Source organism: Anopheles moucheti, chromosome 3, assembly GCF_943734755.1.
Source record: "Anopheles moucheti chromosome 3, idAnoMoucSN_F20_07, whole genome shotgun sequence".
Lineage (NCBI taxonomy): Eukaryota > Metazoa > Arthropoda > Insecta > Diptera > Culicidae > Anopheles > Anopheles moucheti.
Window position 1 is genome coordinate 91,205,980 of NC_069141.1, and position 27,741 is coordinate 91,233,720.

General features: G+C 38.1%; 1 protein-coding gene across 5 annotated transcripts in view; it reads left to right on the forward strand.

The window, feature by feature from the left end:
- Positions 1–26,761, forward strand: part of LOC128303465 (syntaxin-1A) — a 29,770-nt gene extending 3,009 nt beyond the window's left edge. The window contains exons 3-10 of one of the 5 annotated variants that reach the window (XM_053040428.1): positions 10,869–11,049; positions 11,122–11,195; positions 11,284–11,467; positions 11,550–11,623; positions 11,759–11,896; positions 14,903–15,013; positions 18,199–19,570; positions 21,447–26,761. In XM_053040428.1, coding sequence (XP_052896388.1) covers positions 10,869–11,049; positions 11,122–11,195; positions 11,284–11,467; positions 11,550–11,623; positions 11,759–11,896; positions 14,903–15,013; positions 18,199–18,276 — 840 coding nt within the window. In that variant the 3' untranslated portion in view covers positions 18,277–19,570; positions 21,447–26,761. Of the gene's footprint in view, positions 1–10,868; positions 11,050–11,121; positions 11,196–11,283; positions 11,468–11,549; positions 11,624–11,758; positions 11,897–13,589; positions 13,701–14,902; positions 15,014–15,724; positions 15,875–16,339; positions 17,131–18,198; positions 19,571–21,446 lie in introns of those variants that run through there. The other 4 variants (XM_053040431.1, XM_053040432.1, XM_053040429.1 and 1 more) reach the window with 4 other exon arrangements.
- Positions 26,762–27,741: the final 980 nt, after the last annotated feature.

Sequence of the window (27,741 nt, forward strand, 5' to 3'; positions counted from 1 at the left end):
ATTGCAGTGTATAACGTTCGGCATAAAAGAAAAACATACACATATTTTTATGACATAGATTTTGGGTGATAATTTTTTATGCCACGAAAAACAAAAACAGACCAAACATATCATGTTATGATTTTCCTCGCATTTTAGTACCATTAGTACGAATGTAATAGTTTTTCTAGTATCCTTTAACATTAAACGCTACTAGGCGCTGTCAACAATTCCATAGGTGCTAGGGGAGTTAAATGTCAATCGGAAAGTTCATTTGGTTCATCCCCGCTAACGGATTTTGTTCCTAGGGACGCATTGGAAAATCGACCCCACCCGAATATTATCGTAAAGGGGGGGGTCTGCACACTCTCGGTCAGAACAGAAAAGAGAAAGTGACGCGGGCAGGGATAGGAGGCGGCCCATTCGTGACACACAGGATTCAAAGAAACTGTTCCTTTTTCCCGAAACCAGCAGCGTCTATATACGCCACTTGGCGGCTTGAGAATATGCGCTCTTTGCCATGCTGTTGCGTTCGTGTTTTGTGATGCTCACGGTGCAAAAACCACTCGCATCGTAGTGCCAATTCGTGGGTGAGCATGTTAGGTGGCTTGCCTAGAGGCTTGCTCTTTTAGCACTCTTTCTCTCAATTTTAACACTAGTCGGAAGTGGAAGAATTGGAGGCAGCAAAAAGAAGATTAATCGGAGGAAACCCCTACTTGTTCCGCTCAGACCATGTCTTATAACAGAAAGATCTAACACCCATGGTCCGTGGTGTAGCACGTTCCCTCCACATACTAATGCATCGTCATGAACGCGGCTTAGTAGCAAGAATGTGGCCGCTCTTGCGCTTGCGAGTTTTCATCGCGAACCCCTTTTTCAATTCAGTGCGGTTTCTCTGGCTTCAAGGACCTCTTGCCTTTTATTCCCGCAAGATTAGGTGATTTAAATTGCAGCAGTCTAAGACACGGGACGTGAGACTCGAAAAGCTTTTTTATCCATAATTTCTTCCAAATGCGAGATCCGGTGCCAAATAGGAATCCTTTCGGTACTGATTGGTTTTTTTCTGATAGGATAGCAATGAAAACGTTAATGAGAGTGGATGATTTTCCCAATGCTTGATATGTGGAATGGTAAATACTTGGTGTACTTTTTACGATTTTTTTTCTCTCACTATCAATTTGCTTCTCTCTCTCTCTCTCTCTCTCTCTCTCTCTCTCTCTCTTTCCTTCCTTCCTTCCTTCACTCCCTCTGTCTGAAACTAAAACTCTGTTGAAACTAAAATGTTGTTTTTATCAATATTCAAGATATGCAGACATTTTAAAATTGGATCAGGTCGGTTAACAGTCAATGCGATTATCACCACCCGAAAAGGTTTCAGACGACGAAAGCGCCCGTTTTTGTTTGCCCACCGGTATTTCTGAGTAAAACACCCCAGGATATCCTTTCTACTATCCATCGGGAATCATCGAGGCTGCTGTTACATGCACACCCACACAATTCGCTCTTTTGTCTCTTTTTAGCTGAAACAGGCAGTTGACACTGTACTGTGCACTATTTCATGAATGAAAAAGGCGAATCATGCAGTGTTTTTGTCCACATTAGTGTGTTGATCGATCAATTATTCTCATCCTAGGATTTCCACTCATCAATGGAATTACTTTCAAGGTATTTCCTGAAAATAAGTATCCTTTTGATTCGTTAACGTATTCTCCAAATCCAAACATGAATCGTTAGACAATTATTCTGGTGATTTTCAAGCGGACTTTCAATTGGGTATCATTGCGTGATACGTTACAGGAAGTGAAGATGATTTGGAATAGTGTAGTATTTATAACCTGTTATGAAGCTACATAGCTGCGTAAAAGAAATGAACTATCAAACGATTTGTTTCATAAAAAATCTAGCCTTAAAGTCAGTAAAAAAATTACACAAAGACTTAAAAGCGACAAAAATGCGTATATATAAAGTTGCATTCAAATGGAGTTTTAATTGTTGCAAACAATAGAAGAAATTCTATTGGAGATGAATTTCATTCGTTAAAAAGCACATTTTGTCTCTTGGTGTGTTATCATTGCGACTGCGCAGTGCTCCGATGTATTAAGGAACATTTGACATGAAAAGTCTGAACGTAAAGAGACTAAGAGCGAGAGAAAATGAGAGAGAGAGAGAGAGATAGAGAGAGAAGGCAAGCAAGGGATAGGAATAAGAGGAAAATCGAAAGAACCCGAAAGAGAGTATCGTTTTCCTGACGTGGTACTGCTGCAGCATCGGCGGTGAAAATTCACCAGGACGATGGGATGATGGTGTGTGTCGCAATACTGTTGTATGGAATCCAACCTACTGAAACACTACCTTTCTTCCGGTCACTCCGATACACACGATAAGGAGATTTCCACGCGGACGAACTGAGAGATAGCTGGCTGGTTGGGGTTTAGCAACGCCTTTGTGCGTGTGCGTAGTGGCGGTAAATCCTGCAGAAAAAGACATTCGCTTCCCCATTCCCATGTACGCAAATGTGCGAATGAATTTGCGGAAAGGAATCAATGAACAGATTTCCTCATCGCGGACTGTTTTTCTTCCCTTTTGCTTACTCATCAAGGGTGTGTAGACCTTTATCGAACGAAGAGTCAAGTGCTGTTGGTCGAAATGGGTCCATCGTAGCGGCAGGCGTCTGCGAGCGTTTGCTGTGTCTACGCAAATACGCGTCAATAGCCTGCCAGAAATATGCATATTCGACAACTAATCTCCCTTTTTTGTCAGACGTCACTTGCCTACACCACGGATCCAACCGTTTATCTCGGAACATTTTCTTGTTGCAAATGCAAATGAAAATAGCTTTTTTATACATTCCTTTTACTATGCTGAAGCAGTACCTTCCACGGTCCTCGGTTTTGTGGGTTGTGGATCGAATCACAACTGACCCTCATGTCTGTACCAAATCCCCTTACCTTCGTCAATGTTTTGGAATTTTGATCAACCATCGATCGCTTTCATCCCTTCGAGTGTGCTACCGCAATAGATAAGTGGGGTTAGAAAAAATATTACTTTAATCACAATCCCAAGTGGCAAATTTAAGTTGCTCATCGACGGACATTTTCACGGTCATATGAGTCGATGTTCGGTCTTGTGCACGGTTGGTCTATTCCTCGCTGGACCGCGCAGATCTAGGATTTTGATTATCCGTATGCATCTCTCGGTAGGATCGATCGAAATCGCCGTCCGCCCGTCCCGCGGATCGCACGAGAAAGAACCTTTTTTGGTTTTTAACTGTTTATACCAACATTGGTAGGTATTTGATTTCCTAGTAGTAAAGTCATTCAGACTTTAGTCAGACTTTAAGAAGAAGAACCGTTTACATAACCAACAGAGAGACATGTAGACCAGATTTACTGCAGTGCCCCTAGCCCTTAATGCGATAGTGATTAAAGTATTGCTTTTTTAGCCCCACTTATCCATTGCGCTTGCATGCTCGAAGAGATGAGAGCGAAAGCATTGGCAGAAGTGGTTGCATATACCAACAAACGCCATTGGCAATAATGCCGTAGGGTAATGTGTACTAATCAATGTGTGATGTGTTACACTGATACTCTTTTAGGGCAGATGTATGTAAGATTTAAATTATGCAGCACTAAAGTAGCAACAGCAACAGCAACAGCTCAGGGGTAAAATCATTTCATAAAACAGGTTGCCTATGCGTCTCGTGTAAGAGCAAATTATCTGGGTGTTGAACTATTAATGGCAATCCAACACGTGTCCAGCTTTGTAGACGTTGTGTCCTAATCTGTTGGACGAGATATATAATACCCCATCATTTCACCTGTACGAATAGTGGAACATCCGATTGAATGAATGTATTTATTTTTGTAATATAAATGTGCTGTTTTTGTGGCTTCATATATAAAAGTATATATGTGTATGTATGTTGTAAATTTTGTTGTTGTTCTATGTGTAATCCAATATGTGGTATAAGTTGTTGTACTTAATGTCGTTGTTGAAATGTTGATCGTTTAAACGAACGTATGTCGGATGGCATGTGTGTGTTAAGCAACGAATTCACACGGGTCAGTGTATGTGTGTGGGTCTATGCTAGAACTACAGACATAATGACCACATTTAACCATGTATTTCTGCCCATATCATAATCTATGTAATATAAAACAAAACTAGTGATTGAAATGCTTTTGAGCATAATGACACAAAACATGAAAGAACCAATATAGATCATAAAATTACACCAGTAAAACAGAGACATATTTCTAGAAAAATGATGAGATTGACATTTGATTATCCTGCACCTATGAAGAAAAACAGACATAATACCGTTTTCACCTCTTCTAATAGTAGTTTCGGAAGGCAATGGGCCAACTTTGCTTTCAGCTATTATCCGATTCATCTGTAATTGAATTCGAATGCATCGATTGTCATGTTTGTAGCTTTAAATCGAATATCCCATAGGTTATATCCTAGTGTATTACATCGTTCTATCATTTTCTTCTTTTAGTTTGTAATCAATTTGCTTAGCTGTGAGATATAATCATCATTTGTAATCACCCCTATTTGATGATTGTTGTAAATAAATGTACAAATAAATGTTTTCTAATGTTCTATTTTCATACCTATTTCTGTATTTCTCAACTTCTACTACTACCACTACTACTACTACTACTACTACTACTACTACTGATATTACTACTACTACCACCATCACTACTACTACTACTACCATCACCATCATCATCATAATTGCAACAATTACCTCCTGTACTACCGCCACTACTGTAACTACTATTACTACTACAACTACTACTACTACTACTCCTACTACTACTTCTACCTGTACTGCAAAATGAACCATCAACCACCACCACCAAATATGAATCATCTTCCTGCTATCGTGTCCATCTGAATGTGTGTAATCGTTTGTGGTTTTGTGGATGTGTTTTGTTGTGCAATCTAATGGAAACAAAAACCAAAATGATAATAATAAAAAACCACCATCAACACTGTATTGTACAATGTGAATAAATAACTAAAGGATATAGAGGTTAGTTCACCTTCGATTTTGCGTAACAGTTTACAGTTTTCTTGCTCTTGTTCTGCTTCCTTCTTTTGTTAAGTTGCGCATTGTTGTTGATAATTGGTTTTTGTTTTTTTTGTTGTTTTGTTTTGCATGTTAAAGGCTTGAACATTTAAGGTTTTGTAAGGTTATATTTCTTCGCATTGTTTTATTTGCATAAATGAAACCTATCAGTGTTTAAAGAATTGTTGAGGGTCCGACCGTCCTAAAATGATGTTTGGGAATTATTTGAAGGAAAATGTTATACTTTTTTTGGTTTCTGCTCTGCTTTGTACACTTGTACCACTTTATGTTTGCATCATTGTTTATGATATGTGTTTAAAAAGAAGGTGAGTTTACTAAATGTTTGCTTTCCAACTTATGTGTTTGCCTGATGGAAATGACATCATTGTGCATGCTAACTATTATTGAATCAGTGTTATATTTAACAATCAACTAGATATTAAAGTTTTATGTCAACATTTGAAACAAATGTGTTAAAACTCCGTTTAAAGGTTATTTTACTAATGAGTATACTTCACGTTGATGTTTTGATCTGTTCCAAAATCTGTAAATCTGTAACCAAAATTTTAAAGTTCGATGTTCCTACTATACGTCTCTGTTGATCATCCGGTAATGTGAGGTGATAAATTCCTATTGAGAAAAGGAATGTAAGTAAACTGCCGATGTCAACATTTTTTATTTTTTTTGTTAAAATCGAACTTGCTCATACTCAAAACGGTTGATGCAACTGAACGTGGAGGTGATTCATGGACCGGCTCTGTTGCTTCTTCTATAGCACTTTGTTGATCTCTATTGCTAAAAGCACCCATGTACGGGTTTAAAGCTATATGACCATCTCAAACCTTGAAATGTAACCGCGCCCGCAAGTAAATGCTCCCGATGAATCATCTTCCAGTTTATGTTGCCTGTGTGCGTACATCACTTGTCATCACCACCATCCGTGAGTCTCGGGAATTTGCTTTTGGTTGTTTGTTGATTGATGTGACACCCGGTACCTCGGTCACAGTGCTACGGGTGTGTTAAGTTTGTGGTATTAAAATTTCCCCCTCAGCATGCTATGGCTAGGTTCGTTACTATGAACAGATTAGGTGGTGTCGGAAAAAACTGATAGACTCCATATCACCATGTATTGCGGGTTCGTAGTGCGCTATCTGCCATACCATTACGACCGGCGAGAGTGAACAAACACACAGGGTCATGTATGGGTAATAGTGCAATGAATGGTGGGTAAGATAGCCTCCGAACAGAACGTACAAGTGTTTTATCTCTATGGATTTTTCTAAAAAATAAATCAAACCTTCGAAGCAAAGCTCCACGAAAAACGTCAGAGCTTCGCAAATGACACCCCGAGTATGTGAGGCGGCGCGAGTGTGATAAGAGGCTTGGATGAATTTTGCAATTGTGTGGCATGCCAACAGTCTGCGTGAAGGTTCGAAGAACAGTAACATAATAATAACCACTGCAAAAAGATGACTGATGAGGCAGAACTGGCTCAATAATCACTGAGAGCAGCTGTGGAATGGATGCTAAGAAAGTATTCCTATCGCTAGAACTTCACAGTAATGAAGTACTCGGACTTGCCTTCAACTGGCTATCTATCGAATGATCGTTCAACGCATTGAACACATCTTCCATACATTACATTGAGTTTGTAATGGGAGCATTCGGCATCGTGTTCCATATATAGACGCAAACGACCTCACAGATGCCCTTGCTGTAATGTGCACTCCATACGTCTACACCCTATTTGAACCGTAATAGCATGTGGCTTTCGTTGTTTGGGGAAATTAATTGATTTATTTGTATTTTAAGGAATTTGATAATAAAAAAAAACACACACTTCAAAATGTTGAGTTTCCAGAGAGTTCAACGAAGAGCGAAGGTTAGCATTATTGAATTGTCCAAAATTCGGATTCTTTTGAGTTCAGACCAGCTCCGCCATATCCGTAACGGTCAAGGGCGAACAAAGTTCAAGATCGCACGCGGAACTCTCTCGGAATTATATTTCGTTACTGTCAATACTCGCTTTCTCTGCAAGGTTACCACATTCAGCTTGTACGAACGGGAAATAGGAGGGGTTGCGAAATGTGGGGTATGGTATCGAATCGTTTAGGGAAGGATTTTTTTTGCAAATAGACACCACGACACGGGAACGAGCTGGTCAAAGTGAACTTTCCCTATAGTGGTACGAATTGTGCGTTTCCTTCCCTAAAAACAAGAATTCCCTCTTTGTCGTTTGTCAGGAATACCGCAATGCGTTATAGATCGGTGGGCGGAAGGACGACAGAATGGTATGTGTCCATATGTGAGTGTGTGTGTCAGAGGAAGCGAAATTGGTCTGCAACACTTATCCGCGTCAGCGATCATGCGCACTGGTATCGTGAACCTGCTTCTTCGGTCTTGCATGATGCCGCCGACACACATATCGGTGTGAGGAGAGCGTTAAGGTGCGTTTCCTTTTGGCCTCTCAGGTGTGAGGAAGGCGTTCGAAATTGAAGCCGGATAAAAAAATCGACGGGATGTTGACGGTTTATTTTTTTCTCGTCTTTGGTTTGGGCGGAGGCCCCCATACCGCGTACTGAAGCGGTGGGTTGATTACTTGGTTATGAGGTTAATTTCAAAGGTGGAACCATGAACGCCAACATTCCCTCAATGAAGATCGTCGACGCGGTTTGTGTGATTCTCTTTCTTTTTCTGCTTCTCTCTCTCTCTCTCTCTCTCTCTCTCTCTCTATTTTTTCCTTTTCTATTTCACACACACACAAGCGCGTTTGATGTTGGACACTGCGCATGCTATAGCATTCTGTTGTAAATGTAGTGTTGTCGCCGAGATTAATAAAAAAAATCATCAATGATAACGCGCCATATCACGTGGGAGGAACTATACGATACTTGATCCGGGAGACTTCAATCCGAAGCTTTTCTATTCCTTCCGCATTGTTTATACTCATCAGTAGCTCAGATTCTCTATGCAACAGCATTGATGACCATTCCGGTGAAGAGTTTCCTGTTCCTGCGTTGGATATTCCCTTTCTTTTCGTTTAAGATGTGAATAATTGTATTCTGGACCTTCGGGTTCAATGTTTCAGTTTTATAAAAGACATTTTTTGCTCAAGCTTTTGCTTTAAGACAATAAACATTAACATGTTGTTAACATTGTTGAAGAAAAGATATTGTATGTGTTTGCAACTTTTTGCTAAACTTGTCTCTGCAGTCAAAAGTTTCACAATTCTTAAACGCTTTTGATATGAGAAATTTGATTTAAAGCTTTATGGATCGAATACCTACCACATTTGCGTTGGTACTGGTCAAGCAAAAACAATTTACTCATTGTGCTCTTGTGGATAATATTACATGCAGGGCGGGAAGCTGAATAGCTTGAGTTCGGAAGAATGAATTCCTTCGATTGTTTGTCTTAATTGCATATGATGTGGTTACGCTTGATCGCTCTGTTACCCGTCTTTCTTAACAAAAAACGTTCTTTCATAGACACTCTTCCGCAATTAGCAGAACGATGTTATATTAAAGTTTTGATTAAAATTGGCTATCACTTAATGAATGAGAACCGAAATTAATATAAAACGGCTTACAGAAGATGTTTACACACGCGTCGTTCTCTTATATTGAAGAGCGGATGAAAATAAAAATTCAGTGCTTCTTCATCGTTTAATTATTCGCACGATAAAAGCAATAGGGTTTGGCCGTGCTACTCGAACAGAAAAAAACTCTCATCAAACATCAGGCATGTAAAAAATAGCACTGCAGGGGTTTAAGTATTGGTGTAAATGGGGACTTTGCTTTAAGCAGAAAGGCATGCAGCAAACAAATGATGCTAGCGATGCTGTTGGCCTAGGAGTGGCAGCTCATAAAATATTAAGCAGTTCTCTAAAACTGTACTTTCCGATTTACCACGACCAGCGGGGCGGCTAAAATGACGGAGAAGAGACATTCTTTGTATGTCAGCTATTTATAGGAAACTTTATCATTATGCTATGAATGAAGATGCTATTTTGTGTGTCTTAAAGTTAAAGTAGATTCAGAAAAGGGATAATAGAAAAAGGAATTAACAACCAGGATACAGGTTACAGAATCCATTGGATTGCTAATGTGGCATTTTTGGAGCATTGTTAAGAATGAACGTATTTTAACAATTAAATAATTTCAAAATTTCCGTTGCTTACGTTTAATTGTATATGTATTTTAGTATATAATTCAACAGAAACATCCAGGAGTAAATTCATATGAATAACAAATTATTTACCAAAACGTAGATAATGTGACAAAGATCGTACTAGTACGATGGAGACGCCTGGTACTTCGTAAGAAGGATATTGATATGAAATGGCATTATCTCAATTTTCCATGAAAAACAAAAACATTGTAGTATGATATTTTACGTACACACATTAGAAACCTTGCTCATTCAAACAGTTGTAATTTGCGTAATTTGTTGTGTCTGATGTTTATTAATATGGACATTTCCCTTTTCTATGTGTTGATAAACGATTATTTACTTTTTCTATGAAAGTTGCCGCAAAAGTCAGCAATATGTGGCTGTGTGTATGCGTAGGAAGTTATTGATATGGTCGAGGCTGGGGTTTGGAAAGCTGATATTGTCAAACCAACGGAATCGACCGACGTCATTAGAGCCCCATAGCAGTCGCTAACGCATATTCTCAATGGTTATTGACGTCATGGATTATGCACTCCAAGGACATGTTTGGCAACTTTGGCAAAACTAAATCAATATTAGTGAATTGGATTGGCGGTTACTGCCCTCAACCACGCTACTGATCTTTCCATAGAGAGAGAAACATAAATATTTATTCTTCAGAACAATAAATATATTTGTGTGCTAGTACAAACAATTCGAGACGAACTTCAAAATGTTTCTTTTTATCTGTACTGTTCATTTGATTCGCACGCGTTATATTGTACAGAAGCCACAGCATTTGAGTTCCAAACCGATGTACGAAAAGGCATAATTAAATAAAAAATGTGTCGCTTATTGATGGAGGCGTCTGGTGCCTCGTAACAATGTTTTTTTTGTGTACAAGCTACCAATATTGACGACTGCACGCGATGACATTTGGACTCCGCCGCGTACCCCATATTATCATCCACCCCTTTTTCCGTTATAGGCAGGATGATAAAGTTTTGCAAATCGTTTGCGCGCATGACACTTTGGGGCTAGGGAACAATGAAAGAAGCCTTTTCCACAGATCGCTGTTCTGTGGACACATTACCGACGAACGTCCCCCACGCACGCTCGCACGCTGATTATTAAGTGGGTAGCAGCTAGTGGGGGGCATGTTGAACGTTAATGTAAATGTCGGTCGTATATGGACTCTGTGGTATTCCTCGCCGTGAGAAGGGTGCGGCTTTTGAAAAGTAAAAGTGCGGTTGGGTAGTAGAAGGTGAATGTATTGTTTGGGATTAGAAGTTTTTATTAATAATATGTACGGATGTACGGTCCTAATTATCTCGTGCATGATCTGTACACGATCATGCATGTGCTATTTTGGCGCATCGGATGATGGCATTGGTTCAATGCATTTGTAATGAAGATGTGTTAAAGTAATTCTCTTTTTCTAAACGATCAGTTACTATTAGGCGGGGATTGCTTGGCGTTAATATATTGAAATAAATTTTTACTTTTGTTTCTCTCTATTTGTGATGCATTTTTCTATTCTTTTGGTAGTATGAGGCTATAATTTTACGATGGTTTAAAGGTATACAATGTTTTCCAATCACGCATACATGATACATATGTTTTCTCTTTTCCGATTTGTTTATCTACGCTATAACAGGCACAGAGCGATGATGAGGATATGCCCGAGGATGTGGCTGTGCCGGTGGAGGGCAGCTTCATGGAAGACTTCTTTAAAGAGGTGGAAGAGATACGGATGATGATCGACAAAATTCAGGCAAATGTCGAAGAAGTGAAGAAGAAACACAGTGCCATCCTGTCGGCTCCACAGTCAGATGAGAGTAAGCTTGTGGAATATGGCGCGGTGGAGGACGATCAGCAACCAACTAAAATGTTTCCGTTTGTTTTTGCAGAAACCAAACAAGAACTTGAAGACCTCATGGCCGACATTAAAAAAACTGCCAACAGAGTAAGAGGGAAACTTAAGGTATGGAATAAACGGAATAAAATTTACATTGGTCGTCTAAAACATACGATGGTTTATATTTGTTCTTGTTATATCTGTTCTGAAACAGGGAATCGAGCAAAATATTGAGCAGGAAGAGCAGCAGAGCAAGTCGAATGCTGATCTAAGGATACGAAAAACGCAACATTCGGCGCTGTCGCGCAAGTTCGTCGAGGTCATGACGGAGTACAACCGGACCCAGACCGACTATCGAGAGCGTTGCAAAGGAAGAATACAACGACAACTGGAAATTAGTTAGTGGCGCACACGCAAACAGCAGCAGAAATAGTACCGAGATTGTAACCAATCGATTATTTTAAAACTGTGTCATTGCAGCGGGTAGAGCAACAACAAACGAGGAACTCGAGGAAATGTTGGAGCAGGGAAATTCGGCCGTCTTCACGCAGGGGGTAAACGATTTGATCTGAATATTCGTGGAGTGTGCTGGATACAGTTCATGGCATTATTTCTCCAGTCACCTGCAACAGTTGGGTGTAATAACGTGATTCTAACTGCATGTTTTGCGTTTTCTTCCTGCACTGTAGATCATCATGGAGACTCAGCAAGCCAAGCAAACACTGGCCGATATCGAAGCTCGACATGCAGATATTATAAAATTGGAAAATTCAATTAGGGAACTGCATGATATGTTCATGGATATGGCTATGTTGGTTGAAAGTCAGGTAAGGTGGACAATTTATATGCATGCTTTACATATCACCTGCTCGTGTTTGTTTATTCTATGTTACACTAGCTTCGATTTCGTATAGAGCTCCTTAAAATGTCCGTTCTGTATGGTCATGAACAACGCGTATATTGGCATTAAGACCTTCGAGCCTCTCCAATGTCATGATTGATAAATATTTAGTTCGCAATCATTCATCTCATCTTGATACATCTGTATAGTGATAAAAATATTAAAGCAATTATTGAATATGCCAATTAAATGTAACGATTTGTTCTCTGCAGGTTATTCGGCATTTAATGTTTGTCAATTGTTTATTTGGCCATAAATTATTGTTCTGGTCAACTATCGGATAAAAATTAAATGAAACTAAACTGAATATTTATTTTTTTCCAATTCGTGATGCATATTATATAATACATAATTTTTTTAACCTGTTAAGTAATGCACTATGATTTGTTTAGTACTAATTTTTATTTCAATGCATTTAATTCCGTCCACTGGGATAGAATATTATAACGTTTACATCACCATTTATAACGAATGAAATGAATATAGTATGCTATGCTTCCCATAATTTCCGACGAGTTCCCTTATATCGCCTGACAGCTGTTCCAACACCGTGGAACTTTAAACCGGTTCGACGGTGTTGTTGCATACAGCTCTCAGTTGCAGATGTCATGTGAAAAATAGGTTAAACTGGTGCACTTTGTGCATCAGCTGACATAAGGACTTTGCGTTGATCCTCAAGCGCTACTTTGGAGGCTAAGGAGCTGCTAGAAATGATTAGAAACCTTACAGAGCTGGCTACTGAATATGCTAGCGCTAGTAGTATAACGATCCTAAACACGCCCGAGTATCATCGACGAAGTATTCCTGAGTATATGCTATATTTGAAATTGTACAAACAATAGGAAGGAGTAACACCGATGGAAGTGTTTTGCCGAAAACTGCCTGATTTCGGAATGTATTTTAAACGTGTGGAAGAGATCATGTCGCACTTTTGTGTATTAATTTCAAAACAGATTCGTTTATCTGTTTTACATTGATTGTGTTGTATTGCTACGTAATGCATTTGATGAATGGATAGTTATAACTCTGTGGTTCTTTCTATCACTCTATCTGTCCCATTTTCACTATCCTGTATTATCAAAGCTCAAATCTAACGCTATTGTAAATGTAAAATCGAATTATCGATATCGGACAAAACTAGGTCTATGTAAATGTTGTGTACCCTGTAATATTTATGTATTTCAATGGAACATCCATGTGTTGTATTTTTGTGTAATACTTGACCAAATTGCTGCATTTCCTCTGACTCACCTGACCATGGCGCACTCTATTTCTATGTGTGTGTGTGTGTGTTTACTTACTAGTCGTATGTTTTCTATCCTGTGAGCTATGGAATCAAGGTCACTGTAAACATTTGTGTAAAAAGTTGTCATGGCTGATAATATTTTGTCAAACCATACAGAGTAAATCCCATACGCACATTCCACAGCAGTTCACGTGTGATCGTAGAATGTTCACGTGTGATCAGCAAACTTTATGTAAAACAAACCAGAATACGGCAATAGTAAATACATCGCAAGACACTTGTAGTATATACAAATTATCAAATTTGCTCACTGGTTATGATAAGTTTGTGAAACAAAATGTCATGCAAAACATACTACCTCCTTCTCCTTCAGGGTGAAATGATTGATCGTATAGAATATCACGTCGAACATGCAATGGATTATGTTCAAACAGCGACACAAGACACAAAGAAAGCGCTTAAATATCAAAGCAAAGCCCGCCGGGTGAGTAAATCTACCGACTCTTATACTAATGTTGTGTGTTTTTTTCTCTTTCTTTCCATACATTGTTTTGATTTCATCCCTGTGATCCCTCCATCATCGTTGTGTTATGTATGCCTCACGTCATGAAAATTGATCTGGTTTTCTGCTGTGCCATGCAAACATGTGAAAAATCTCGATCAATCTCCCCTTATCAATCCCGTACAATCCTTCCGTTCATTTGGTCCTTTTTACTTACCTGAATGTTGTTTGTTAATCATAAATACAATTTTGGGGGAAATAACTTAATTTGGTTTATGCTTTTATATACAACATTACTAATTGCACTTAACAATAATGCTTCTATTATAACCATGCATGCTACATTTGCTATCGATCTGTAACTAATGTTACGCTTTGGTTGCATCTCTACTCTTACTATTGTTTGCTACTTCTATACTCGCTTGAATACTATATGTTTATTAACATTGTATGTGTGTGTGTGAATGGATAAAACATGACAAAATGAATGTGTGTACTGCAATTCAATCCCTGTATTACTAATCTCCACCGACTGACCATAATTGAAACTTTCGACCAAATGTAATAATGAACTTTCGTGACACTGGATCTCCTCTACACTCTTTGCTAACGGATAATCCATGGTTCCGGTTTTTTTCTGGCTATTTTGAAATGAAATTCTGATTATGCAATCTCTCTACAATTATGTATTATGTTCTTTTCCCTTTGCGGGTTTTGCCGAGTTTGTCTTCTCTGCGGAAATATGGCGACTACAATGCCACCAACGATACTGCATCCGCATCCGGGTCGACTGTCGGTATTTCTACTTCCCGCAATTGTGCTTATTCTGCTTACACCGGTGATCGTTTAACTACTCACACATTCCTATCCAACCAACCATTCTACACCAAAAATGGTCTTTCCCAATCCCACTGTTCCTCTATGAATCGCACCAAATCCAAATCCTCATCCGATTTGCTGCACTTGTACGAAAACGAATACGATTCCCCTGTTCATGGAACCAATGTGAATAAAAACTGGTACCAACGTACCCAATCCCCAAACCGAATCCTTGACGAGCGTGTGCAACTGCATGATCGTTGTGATGGCATGGGGATCTTGGCCCGTTCGACATCCAACCTGTATCGTGCTGATGCCGTTCATCGTGTACCTGATACGCAACCATCGTCTTCTCCGGACGAAAGGGCGAAATGGTGGACCGAATTGAGTACCATGTGGAAAACAGTCGGGATTACGTTACAACGGGGCAACAAGATTTGGTCCAAGCCGTCAAGTATATGGCCAAAGCCAGAAAGGTACGTCTGCAAGACTTTGGTTCATTGCCGGTTGGTATATGTTGAAACAAATCCTCTGCAACTAAGCATACTAATAATGACCTTAGTATTGGCTGGGTTTTCCGGTTAGTTAGTATATCTCAAGTGTTTCCTTACATGTCACGTGGAAATGCCTTGATAATACATCAAAAACTCAACAAGATACGGACGTGGATATTAAACCATTACTTGTCTATACTAATCAATTCCGAACAGGTATTTGTGTCGCTTATTTGCAGTGTTTGTGTCATGTGGGGCTTGTTAAAATGTTGTTTTTGTGCGGAAACGATCTTACAGACTGGCTTGAAAAGTTTTGGATATTTGAATAAGAAAATGAAAATATTATGTGCTCTGTGATATCAAATTATGTGCTCAAAGTGATACATTGGGTATGCAAATGTACAATTTGTTACGTTTGGTGTGCAAAAAATTGAATTTAGTTTTACCTTTGTTTGGTGTACTGTGAGGATGGGTTTTGTCATTGTTTATCCCATACTTTCATGTGTTACAATTTTAAGTGTTATTTGTGTAACAGAATACTTATGCCGAAATCGGTAACTGGGATCGGATATTAAGTAGGCATCATATGAAATGGTGGAAAATCCATTATAATAAGATTGCTTATCTCTGTACGTCTCTGCGGAATAATAACACTACTTATTGATATCTATTTCCTTTATTATTGTTTTCCAGAAAAAAATTTGGATCGCTATTTGTGTTCTAATAGCGATCATCATTTTAGTAGTATTCTTGGCGATCTACCTTACGTAACTCCACATATCGTGCATAACTAATAGTGCGATTTTACATCGGAGAGAGCAAAGTGCTCACAATTGAAAATTGGTAGGTTCTGACGATATTGGATTGTCTACAATGTCGTCATATATATGTTTAGTTGAAAGATAGAAACACCAAGGCAAGTTTTAAAAATCTTGACACACGATATGAAATGTTTGGACCAATACAAGATAAGATACCAGTTTAGAACGCAACATAGAATAAAGAACTTTAATTGTTACGTTACATACTACATGCAGATGAAAAATCACAACCGTCTAAATCATAAACATAACGTTTGAAATTAAACTTTGTTTCGATGTGGCTGCCGCTTATCAAGCCAATCCTTCTTCCTAACATTGAAGAGCATGCCGATTGCTTAACATTTGCAATATTTCTAATGAAACAATTAATAATACTAGTCTTTATTAACAAAATAGTTTACAAATGGTGCTGGGACTGGGCATAATTAATGCATGTGTAAAATTGAACATTACCTTACTTCGTTTTTGTTTTCTTTTTATTTTCCAGAAAAAAATCATGATAGCGATTTGCCTCTTAGTAACGATCGTCATACTGTTACTCATTTTCGTAGTGTAGTTTAGCGAACTAAAAATCTAAGCAACATACATATAAGAACGGTAACATAAAACGTGCTTTATAATTATTTATGGTTAGCATAAATCAATTAAATTTACGACAAGTTGTTTACCGTGGGCAGTCTACAATTTTTCGCATAACGTTTGATACGTGTTGTACATCAACGTTACCGAATTGCGAATTGGGAGAACGAGGGAAATAAAAACTAATTTCTGGTTCACGCAAAACTAATTATATCTCCACTATGATTCTTTTGAAATATGAAGATTTAGGAATTGGGTAGGAAAAGTAATCAAAACAGCCTATTGACATTTACGTGTGCTCGGAAGTGATGAAAATTGTTAGGAAAAGTGATTAAAAAAGGTTAAACGTTTATTTTTGCCAAATTAACAGGAGAAACTGAAAGATGAAGGTTTTATTGGTATAGTGCAGTGCAGGCAATTTGTATGCAACTATTTTATTTATTGCCACCAACCCATGTCACTACTGAGCCAATAAAGAGCAAATCATTAACTAGTTGACATTGACACAGGCATGCTTGTAATGCCAGTAGCGTTTAATGCAGAGGTTGAAATGTACGAAGTGGGATGATTTAAAAAATTTTATTCATTTTATTGGTTGATAGTGTAGTGTTGATTTAGTATACCTACTATCGATAGTCGTGTGATATATGTTGAACAATATAATGCATTTTATATGTAAGAAAACACTATAAACGCTGCTCTGTGGCCTTAGGCGTATCGACGCTTGCAATTCCGAACATAGATTTTTATTCCCAATATCTCGTGAGAATAATGTTTCGCTTTTTGTTTTCTTGGTGGCAGAATAATGAAGTATTTTGTTGCCTTGTGTCTTCCAACATTCTTTACATATTATAACAAATGGTAAAATGCTTTAAAGAGGTGACACATATGGTCCAAACGTCATATCATCGTTGGCATAGGAATAATGAGGAAAATATCTTGAGAGAGAGAGGTTCTTTCTACAAAACTTTGATGGTCCGCGTTTCACTTTTATAAAGGGATGTTTGTTCATCTGAAATTGTTGCATTAAATATCAAACTACTAGTATGAATGGTATGAATGAAAGTGTGCATGATCTCAAATTTAACCTCGTAAGGTACTACCATACTGTTGGCAGCATACTATAAACCGTACGATTATGCATTTTTATTCAAAATTAAATACTCGCCCGTCTTGTAGAACCCAATTTTTCCATGTATGTGTTATTCAACAATACAATTATCTTTCTACAAAATATGGAATAACAGCACAGTTTACCAAGAATTATATTAACGGTTTAGTTTAGAAAATGTACGTTTTATTGTTTCTTATGAATGCATTTCTTATACACACTTTTATTTACACTAGCACGATTTCAATATATGTATATATATAATACATTCAAATATTTCAATGTTTTTTCTTTGGATTTAATGCATTTGTTTACTTTTTTTGATTCTGATGATTAAATGTGTTAGTTATTACACACAATTGTCTTACGTTTTGTAATCTATTTTGTGTACGGTTTAGTATGATTCTTTTTTTCTTAATACTATACAGTTAACTTAAGTTTTTCTGTCATTAAGTATATCTAATACTCCGTTTTTTTTTAATTTACCTATCTTTGGGGTAGTTGTTATACATATGGTAGCCAGCAATACAATGTATATCACTAAATTGAAACTGTTTCTCTCTCCCTACACCGATCCACCACCGACAAACACACAAAATCACACACTGAACACCTCTAATGACGTTTGCTGATGTGTTGCACTTTCATCTCTGCAGAAGAAGATTATGATCCTGATCTGTTTAACCGTGCTTGGGCTGATTGTGGCATCGTACGTTAGTAGCTACTTCATGTAAAACAAAGACAGAGATGAGATTGAAGCGCGGATTCCACAGGACAGCGCACACAAAACTGGTTCTACGGTTGGATTCTGAAAAAGACAAAAACAAAGTGAATGTTGCAACATGCACACACACACACACGGCGAAAACAACGGAATGGTTCTGGAGTTGAATAGTAGACCCGCGTGGTTTCTTCTAATGCATTGCGTATAACAGAAAATGACCAAAAACGCTTCATCAAAGAAAAATAAGGGAGATTAAGAGCAGATAATTTCGTACACATTGTTTGTTTATAGAAGTTTATCGAAACGATGTGTTTGCCTACAAGAGAGAGAAACTCAACAAGAAAGTTTTGTTCATTCTGTGCGAAACACAGTGACAAAGGAGAGAACCACTGAAGTATTCGCCTATCGGCAAATCATCTTACATCTTATAAGGCAATGCTTTTAAGACGAAGTTTGCAGCGAAGATGGCACTGTGTACCGAAATCGAGAAAAACGACGCCTATGAGGCAGCATATTACAAGTCTAATTCTGAAATCCATACCACCAATATTAATTTGTCTTTAGTTTGTTATGCATTCAACGCAGCAGCTGTCTACCGGTAATGATGAAGAGCGGCAATGAACATGTTGAAGCAATGTGTGGCAAACAATTACATTGTAGATTCTCCTGTTAACAATTATGGTGTGTGAACAACTTAGATAACAGATCGCAGGATTGATTGTGCCAGGAGCAAAAGAAATGGAGTGAGGAGGAAGCAATGTTTTGGGCAGCAAATTATGTGCGACTATTGTCAAACAAATAACAGCTAAGCCATTCATCGGTTTAAAAACGAGCCACCACAATTCATTTCAAACGTCGCCTATTCTTCATTCGTCAATCTGCTTATTTCTACATCGCGTGACGAACCAGGGCTTTAGATGCAAGATACAATGATCAATTTACAACCATCACCATTTTGCGTAATCGAAAGTATTCGTTGCTAATACGACGAGATTCCCCGACCGAGTAACTATTCCCAACGGGGGCAAAAATTATTCGACGGCTAATCTGTCAGCAAAAACGTTAGAACGAAAAGCAATCAAACAAGCGCTGCAATCAAAACTATTAAAATAGAGGAACACAACAATTAAAAGCCCAGAGCAGCACAGAGCAGCGGACCTGACATAGAGAGATCCCACAAAGAAACCAAAATCAAGATAGAAAACAGTATAACTCCTCTTCATATGTGCTCTAATTTTCTCATAATACTCACTTCAGCACAACAGTGTCTCTATCTCTTTTGAATATTGTGTAAATTGTCACAGGTACATAACACATTTTAATGTCAAATGAAAACCTTAAACCCTTAAACCCCACTCACTCAAACACTCAATATTCCATTTACATCACACAAAACATATGTAAGTTTTATAAGTTTGCTTCTAAGTTTGGTTTTGTTTATCGAGCAAAAGCATATTTTTCATTAAAATGGACTTCAATTGGACGAGTTCGTTTCGTCACCAGTTTGCTCTTAGATCAAATATTAACATTACCATTTTTTTAAAAACATTTATTAGAATTGATTACAATGCCGTTTATGTGATAGAGCTCTGCGTGCTCTATTTGTATGCTTAAATATTCGATTGTTTTCAAGTTGTCAGAAACAGCTCATTTATATAATTTTACTCGTTTATAGAAACAGTGTACCGTGGAAGAGAATTTGCATTCGATTGTAAAAAGAAGACCAAAGAATGAAATAATTATCAACAAGTGTATGTTTGCACTAAAGCAGTAATACAGCCGTAGTTGTAGTGTGCAAAAACCACAAAGTCCATTCACGTCCGTCGCACGGTCACATCATGTATTTTTTGGCTTTTATTTATGGTCGATTTTTTCTTGTGTACAGGGCTAGCAACCAATTAGAGGAATTTTGCCGATTGCATAAAACGATTCTGCACTTGCCTTTTCCCGTGGATAGGGGGAGGGACCTGGTAAAGCTGCTAGATAGATGCTCGAAGCTACCAAAAGCCGACTGTAACATAGAGGAATGTGTACTTCCCATTTTTAGTTAGGTCAAATGTAAATAAATTCGTTTAGCAAAATACACGCACACGCATTTTTTGATATGTGATAACATTAGATGCGTGTTAATTATAATATTATTTCTTATGACTCCTTAGGGACGATTAGACCGTATTCACTATTATTTTCATTTTTAGTTGTGGAGTCATGTAGTACTGTAAATGCGAAAACAAACAAACGATGCAAAACACAAATGATTATGTTGCATTTAAATTAAAAGTGGGTTTTTGTTCTTTTGATACGGATTTATTGTTATATTAAAAATTAATTTTCTTTATCATGTTTTGTTCATTAGTGCAAGATATAAGTAGCTAAATGAAACAGATTCTTGGTGTTCTATTTATTTTATCTTGAATTTTCTTTTCTTGCGCCGACCGATATGCTCATTTTCGTCGCCTTCTAATGTGTGATCCATCGATCCTAAACGACGGCCATCCATTCGAATCGAGCAGAAGAAGATCATTATTCTGGTATGTCTCAGCATTCTACTGATTGTGGTTGCATCAACCATTACTGGATACTTCGGTTTCTAAGCAAGTTCCTCCTGCCTTAAGGACGAACAAAATGCAAGTGAATTAAAAATCTGTGTCATCGTTCTCGAGAATCGGACGAAAAACAAAACGGACGGTACATTCATGTTCGGTTGTGCTTGCATACTATTAAACACTACAATTTGCTATCTTTATATGTACCGAAGTGAGTGTTATAACGCTGTTCTACAGAGCACAACTGGATTAGATGCAAAAATACACTGTTAAACTGAACTGAAATTTCAACAAAACATACAAAGATATGAAAAGTTGTTACAAAACCACGAGAGTAATTATTATTTTTACTTATTAGTTATGTTTCTTTTTTGGTTCCATAGGCTCATCAATCACACTCAATTCCAACAATGTTTTTTATAGGTTTATAGGAATTAAAAAAGCCTTTGGATTTATGTTATTTAATGTAACATTCGATTCACATTAAAGTGAGTATATTGATTCTGTTACAATCACCAACACCGCATAACAAAACAATAATTTTCATACCACTACTACTCCTCTTTCACATCCCATATTCATCCTGCGTTCGGAAGTTTGGCAAATATACTAAAAGCGTTCTAATTATTTGCAGGTGTCGCACCGCAATTGCTGCTCTTGCACCCGGGCAATTATTTGTGAAAGAGCACACAACATTACTAACATGACACCAGAACCAAAAACAAACAAACTCGGTAACACGTGTTCAACATGATATAAACACCACTACAGAAACACTGACAGGAGAAGAAGCAATCTGGATCAGAAAACAATTAAGTTAAAACTTGCCTGTTCAGCCGTACTCATCGGACATGCCTTTGAAAATGGTAACGTAGAACCCTCCCTCTCTGCTTCCTCGGTATGGTTGAGCAGGGAGGATCATATTATAAATCCGGCCAAAAGGTTCCGCCGTCTGTGTACATCTGGTGCAGCAATACGAGAGAGCCCTCTAGCTGCGCTCTACAGCATCTTTAACCTTACGTTCTGGCAATTTTCAAACAACGTATATTATTGTTGAACCGATAATTCTACAAGGTTGCGAAAGATGGAGCAAAATGCTAAAATTGCTATAAACACAAACATCAAGATCCCTAGTGAAAACGGATTGATTCTGTTAAATTAATTCTCTTCTAGAATGGCGAAACAATAGGTGGGAGTGATGGAATACATTTAATATGACAACAATGGCAATAAATGTGAACGTAAATAAGTGCATGAGGAAGAAAAGCCCAGCTTACCAACAAAGAGACCATCCTGTGCGTATATCGGTACCAGAAATGTATTCATGCTTTTACATGATGAAGGGCGATAATCACATTATCCAAGATTGTATTGTATTGATTTTTGTTTCGTGTGCAGTCAAGAGTGGTAATATCGCGTGTGTAACGCGAGTGCTGTACTAGTGTGTGAGGCTAGAACGTTGGATGTATCTTTGCATATCCCGGCTCTGCTTTCTGGTGGTGCAATGGCACGTTTATTTTGTTCGATGTTAGGACACAAAACAACTGTCGGGGAAACAGCAATTGAACGCCATTAAACGTAAATTGTTCAAGAAAATGTGTGATAATAATTAATTCGATAAAGGTCTCTCGACACACAGAAACAAATACACACGTACACGCATAAAACACTCACTCACATATATACACTGCTACTTGTCCCTAGATCGAGTTAAACTGGTTAGGATTGAGTGAAGCAGAAATCTAATAACTAAGATACAAATACAAAAAGGACTACCTAAGAGAACAAATAGTATATTTTAGAATAGGCGATAAATCTATACAGGCACACGATATGTACATGGTATGGAGTTCAGGTGTAGGAGAGTAAACAACCCCGCACGATATCCTGACACAAGAATCATGAAACAAGAATCAGAACACATGCGCCAACAATTCAGAGCGCGCTAGGGCCGGCAAACACGGAGTGATCGCTAATTGCGGTAAAATGTTTGACCTTTAGTTGACGATCCTCCCAACTTTGAAGCTGAGAGATAGTTAATTATTTCCGGAATAGGCAGGCGGCAATCGTTTGTAGTTGTCCATTTGTTTCATATTCACAAGAACAAACTGCATTCTGTGTGCAATTATGCGCTTCCAGATTATAACAGCACTCTCACTCACTCTCGGTACATGAGCACATGAGAATAGTCAATTTATCCTGTACTATACTGTCCTTAGCACGGCGCGCCTCGGGAAGCGTCCCGAAACAGTCTGAGTTGTAGTTTAACATTGTTTTGTCTGTTTTGTTTTCCTGTTTGTGTCCGTGTTTTCTTTGTAGTTGCAAGATAGTTACGAGTGTCCAACGGTACGAACAATTTTGTTTATGAGCAGACCAGCCGCGTTGCCGCTCACTAAATTCGTTTTGCAACATTACAATTGCAAAGTGCGGGAGGTCAGCAAATTTCGTTTTCAAAGGGAAATGGGAGATGGATGGAAATCAGAAATCAGAACAGAATTGAATACTGCCCAATAATGATGCAAAGTAAATGTAACTCTAAAGAACAAACTATTTACATCTCTTTCATCATATGCAAATGCAAATGCGATAAGGACCCGTGTACACACGCTTACAAACACTGCATCCAATACTGGCGCAGTTGGATCTAGCCGTGTGTGTAAAACATTTCAATCCCCTCAAAACTAATAGGGATGATTGTCGGGAATCGTCGGCTTAGGAAATGTTTCACATTGTTTATATAGACGAAAGCCCCTCCATGCTGATGGTACATTTGGTCACTTCACGTGTGTTAACGTATGCGTTTGATGCGTAATGTTTTACAATGTTACATTTGTTGATTCCGTTCATACTTTATTTATTATGTTCCACAATCTAGAAGAAGAAGCTAGACCTGGTTGATCAGATCGAGTGTCTATCGTTATGAGGCTTACCTGTGCCACGTAGAGTTGCTGGATGGCAAAGAATAGGTGTGGAAATGATCGAAAAAAGCGATAGGAAAACGATACTGTTACGTCAATTGTTATGCAGCATGCAAGGGGAGCAAAAGCAAAAAACTATGTTCGTGATCATTGGAAGTATCTGTGTGGAATTACTCTTTATGGTGCATAGATAGTTGTTTTTTCAACTTTGCTATTGCTAGTATGAAAAAAATGGTAGAATAATTTGCGATAAGTTTGAAACGCTCCGTTTCAGTTAATTAGAGATCTTAGTTTTGTGTATAATTTGTTATTCGTATTACCGAAAGGGCTGAACAATGTGTGGTAGTTATAGCAAAGAGAAAACGATGTGAACAGAAACACACACACACACACACACACACACACACACACACACACACACACACACACACACACACACACACACACACACACACACACACACAGACGCAAAACAGTAAGCAAACAGTTGAAATCAGATTTGTGAGTAAAGGACGAAATGTAAGGCATTTATATTTAAGCAAATAATTAGTTAAACAATAATGTATTTGAGGAAAAAAAGAGGGCAAAAACGCGGTAGAATAGTGGTAAAGAAAGTCCGTTACAAGTCAATGGTCGCAAAAGTCAGCAACAACAGTAACAAAGTTTACGTGAAAATCATTACATGCAGTGAGATAACTTAGATGAGAGGGAGCACTCGACACGAGAAGTGGTGGTGGTGGTCATAAAATGTAGAGTAATCAAAACACAATTTTACCGGCGACAGCTAGTATAATGTTCGCTAGATTTGGAGTTGCATCTCTTGAATTAATCCGAACCCGAGATATTGGCAATAGTAGCGCAGAATGTTAGCAGAAATCAGACCAGCACACGTGTGTGAATAGTTCTTGCCTGCAATAAAAGGTTGAGAGGAGAAGAAAAAAGAAGCGGATGTATGTCAAAAAACCGGAGTTTGCGCTGGCTGATAGTTAATATCATAAGGAAAGTACACATAGCATCTAAAACGAAAATGCGAAAAAACACAAAAAATATAGCCTATTCACTTAAATAGTTATTTAATGCAAACTATATATCTACAAGAAGAAGCGTGTCGATCTCGTTCCGATGAACCCTTGCGAACGGAGGAACGAGACACGTAGTAACATTATGAGGCGAACATGAATAACAATTGTCACAACAACGTATCAGACGAAAAGATCGACCACCTGACTCTTTCACACACTGCTCTTACACAACAGCATATAACATAAAGTAAGGTTTAGACACGAAGCCACACACCACGGTTAGAAATCGGACTCGGAGATCGAGTTGATGCATGATAATCGCGAAAAATATATACAGACGCACGTCGCGCGGCAGATGGCGCGCATAAAGAAAAGTAATCTGCAAGGAAAGGAAAGGAAACAGAAGCAAACAAGCAACTAGTCGGGAATGTCAATACAGCGCGCATCATTTTGCCGGTTTAAGTGGTTTAATACTAGCAAATATCTAACCGAAAAAATGGAAACCAACTGGCTAGGGGAGGAGATTCTGCACCCTGTTGTACAGTATATATTTTTCTCTCTATTTCTCTTGTATCAATTAACAAAGAAACAATTGGGCGACTCAAGAACTGTACGCTGATGTACAAAAAGGAAGCAACATGAAATCGATAGTAAGCAACCTTATTTAGACAGATAAAAAAGAAACAAAAAATCTAAAAACAAGAACAAGAAAATATAAGTAACAATAAGGCAAAGCAACAACTCAGAACAAATAATTGATTAATGAGGCTTTCGTGCAGGATGTTCTACACAGTTATCGCTCAGAGAGAGAGAGAAGAAAAAACACATTAATGGCACAGAAGTGCTACAAAAAGGACGACAAACAAGTACGAGTCGGACCCTTGCTGACAGAGGAAAATCACATGCGCACTAGAATTTTGTGTGGCGGCGATATTTTGATGTTGACAGTCCAAAATCCTGTTGTGAGGTATTGTTTTCGTCGCCAAAAAACCTATTGCGGAGAATTTTCCATTTCGTTTCCATACCGTGATGTAACGCTCACGCTCTGACCGCTGAGCTAATCGCAATGGTGGGAAGAGAGTAAAAACTGCATATTATAAACACGCTAAGTGCTACACTGCTGCTACGCGCCATCGTGCATGCTATTGTTTACGCTGCGCTGGCCGTTTGTTACCGAAAAAATGGCAACGCTAAAGAATACCCTTTCTGAACTTGTTGAATATGTGAGACCCGTGCTTGAACTGTACTCGTAAAGTGAGTTGAAAAAGGGTAGCAAAACCAAAGGCAAATAAGACCCGTACCGCGGACTCTTAAAACCGACCTATCACACAAGAACTTGTGAGCAAGTGATACAGAAGCAAAGAATACAATTGAGTTCAAAAAATCCCATTTTCGCCTAGACAAATAAAACTTGTTGTTCATTCCATACTGTCTAAATACAAGCAATTGATTTTACTTTGAAATCTTGATGTTGATACTTGATTAAAAGCGAAGCGAAGTAAAAACCGCAGCCATAAAATGGAAAGGAAAGACGCTACTAGGAGGAGCAAGGATGCGCTTGATTCTATTATAGTTCTCTGGAGTAAAACAGAAAAGAAACTTAATCAGAATCATTACACCAAAAACACAAATACTATTAATTCCAAAACAAATCGCCACCATACACGTAAACACATCAACAAGCGCAGAGAGATCGCATCGCGCACACAAAGAGAATTTCCTCACGCGTACAAAAGCATGTGCAAAACGAAAGTAAAACAGGACACACAGAAAGGACAACACAAAGTAGCGATGTAAAGTAATAAGACAACACATTCCGAACAAGAAAAAAAAACAGCATAACGAAACATATACAAAAAAATCGTGAAAGTGAATAGCGCCGAAGACGACGAAAAAACAAAACAAAACAACAAAAAAAAACATGTAAATTGTTGCATTTAATCATAAGTCCATTTTGAAGTTATTGCGAAGTTAAATGAAAGTAAAAACAAAAAAAAACAGAAACAAAAGAGAGCAAAGTAACTCCTCTCTTCAGTAACTAGACGTTCAGTGCTATGAAAACTATGAATATGAAAACAACAAACAAACAACACATACACACAACAGGTCACAACAGGCAAAAGGACACTCGCAACAACACACAGACCACACCGCCACAATGTTACGCGAACAGAAAAGGAAAAACAAGCACAGAATATCATTATCTCCTTCGCTGTCGTCATTATCACTCTTCAGGAGCACGTAAAATCAGCAAGCTGTACAATAAGATCCACTCGATATAATATAGTAAATGGCATGAATGCGTTTGGTAATTGTTGAGTAAGGTCGTTGCCCTGTTTCTATCTTTTTTCATTATGTTGTGTGTGTGCTGTTAATATGATGCGTGACACTTATATTTATCGTACTGTTTAGGTACTTCACTGGCAGGATTTGTGTTCAGAAGCTCTTATCTTACAAGTTGCTGCTACAATGTTAGGGCAATAGTAGTAGAGCAGAATTTGTGTTCGTCCAGCATTGTGTTTCCTTCGTTATGACATGTGCGATGATCCTGCAAATGAGATGGGTACGGGGTTTATCCACGTACGTTTCCATTTCTGTGGTGTATAAACAAAATACGAAACGAACATTAGTCGGGCACGTGACGAGGTTAAGGACGAAAAGCAAAGGAGAGATAAGGGATAAACTGCAACCTACACTACCTAACCACATGAGAAACTAAATACACGAGGAAACACACATACACAAACACGTGTACACGATACAAAATCAAGTGATGGCTTTCGAAATTATATAAGGAAGATCTTAAAAATAAACACAAGTTGATAAAAGCTAACTATTAATCGCCTTTTGCATTTATTATTCATTCGCTGATTTTTAACGTTGAGAGAAATGAAGCAAAAAAGGGAAAAACTTCACTCGCGTATGAAGTAGAAAGATGAACAAATCAAACGTGAATAGATATGCAACAATAAAAGAACAGGTGAACAAC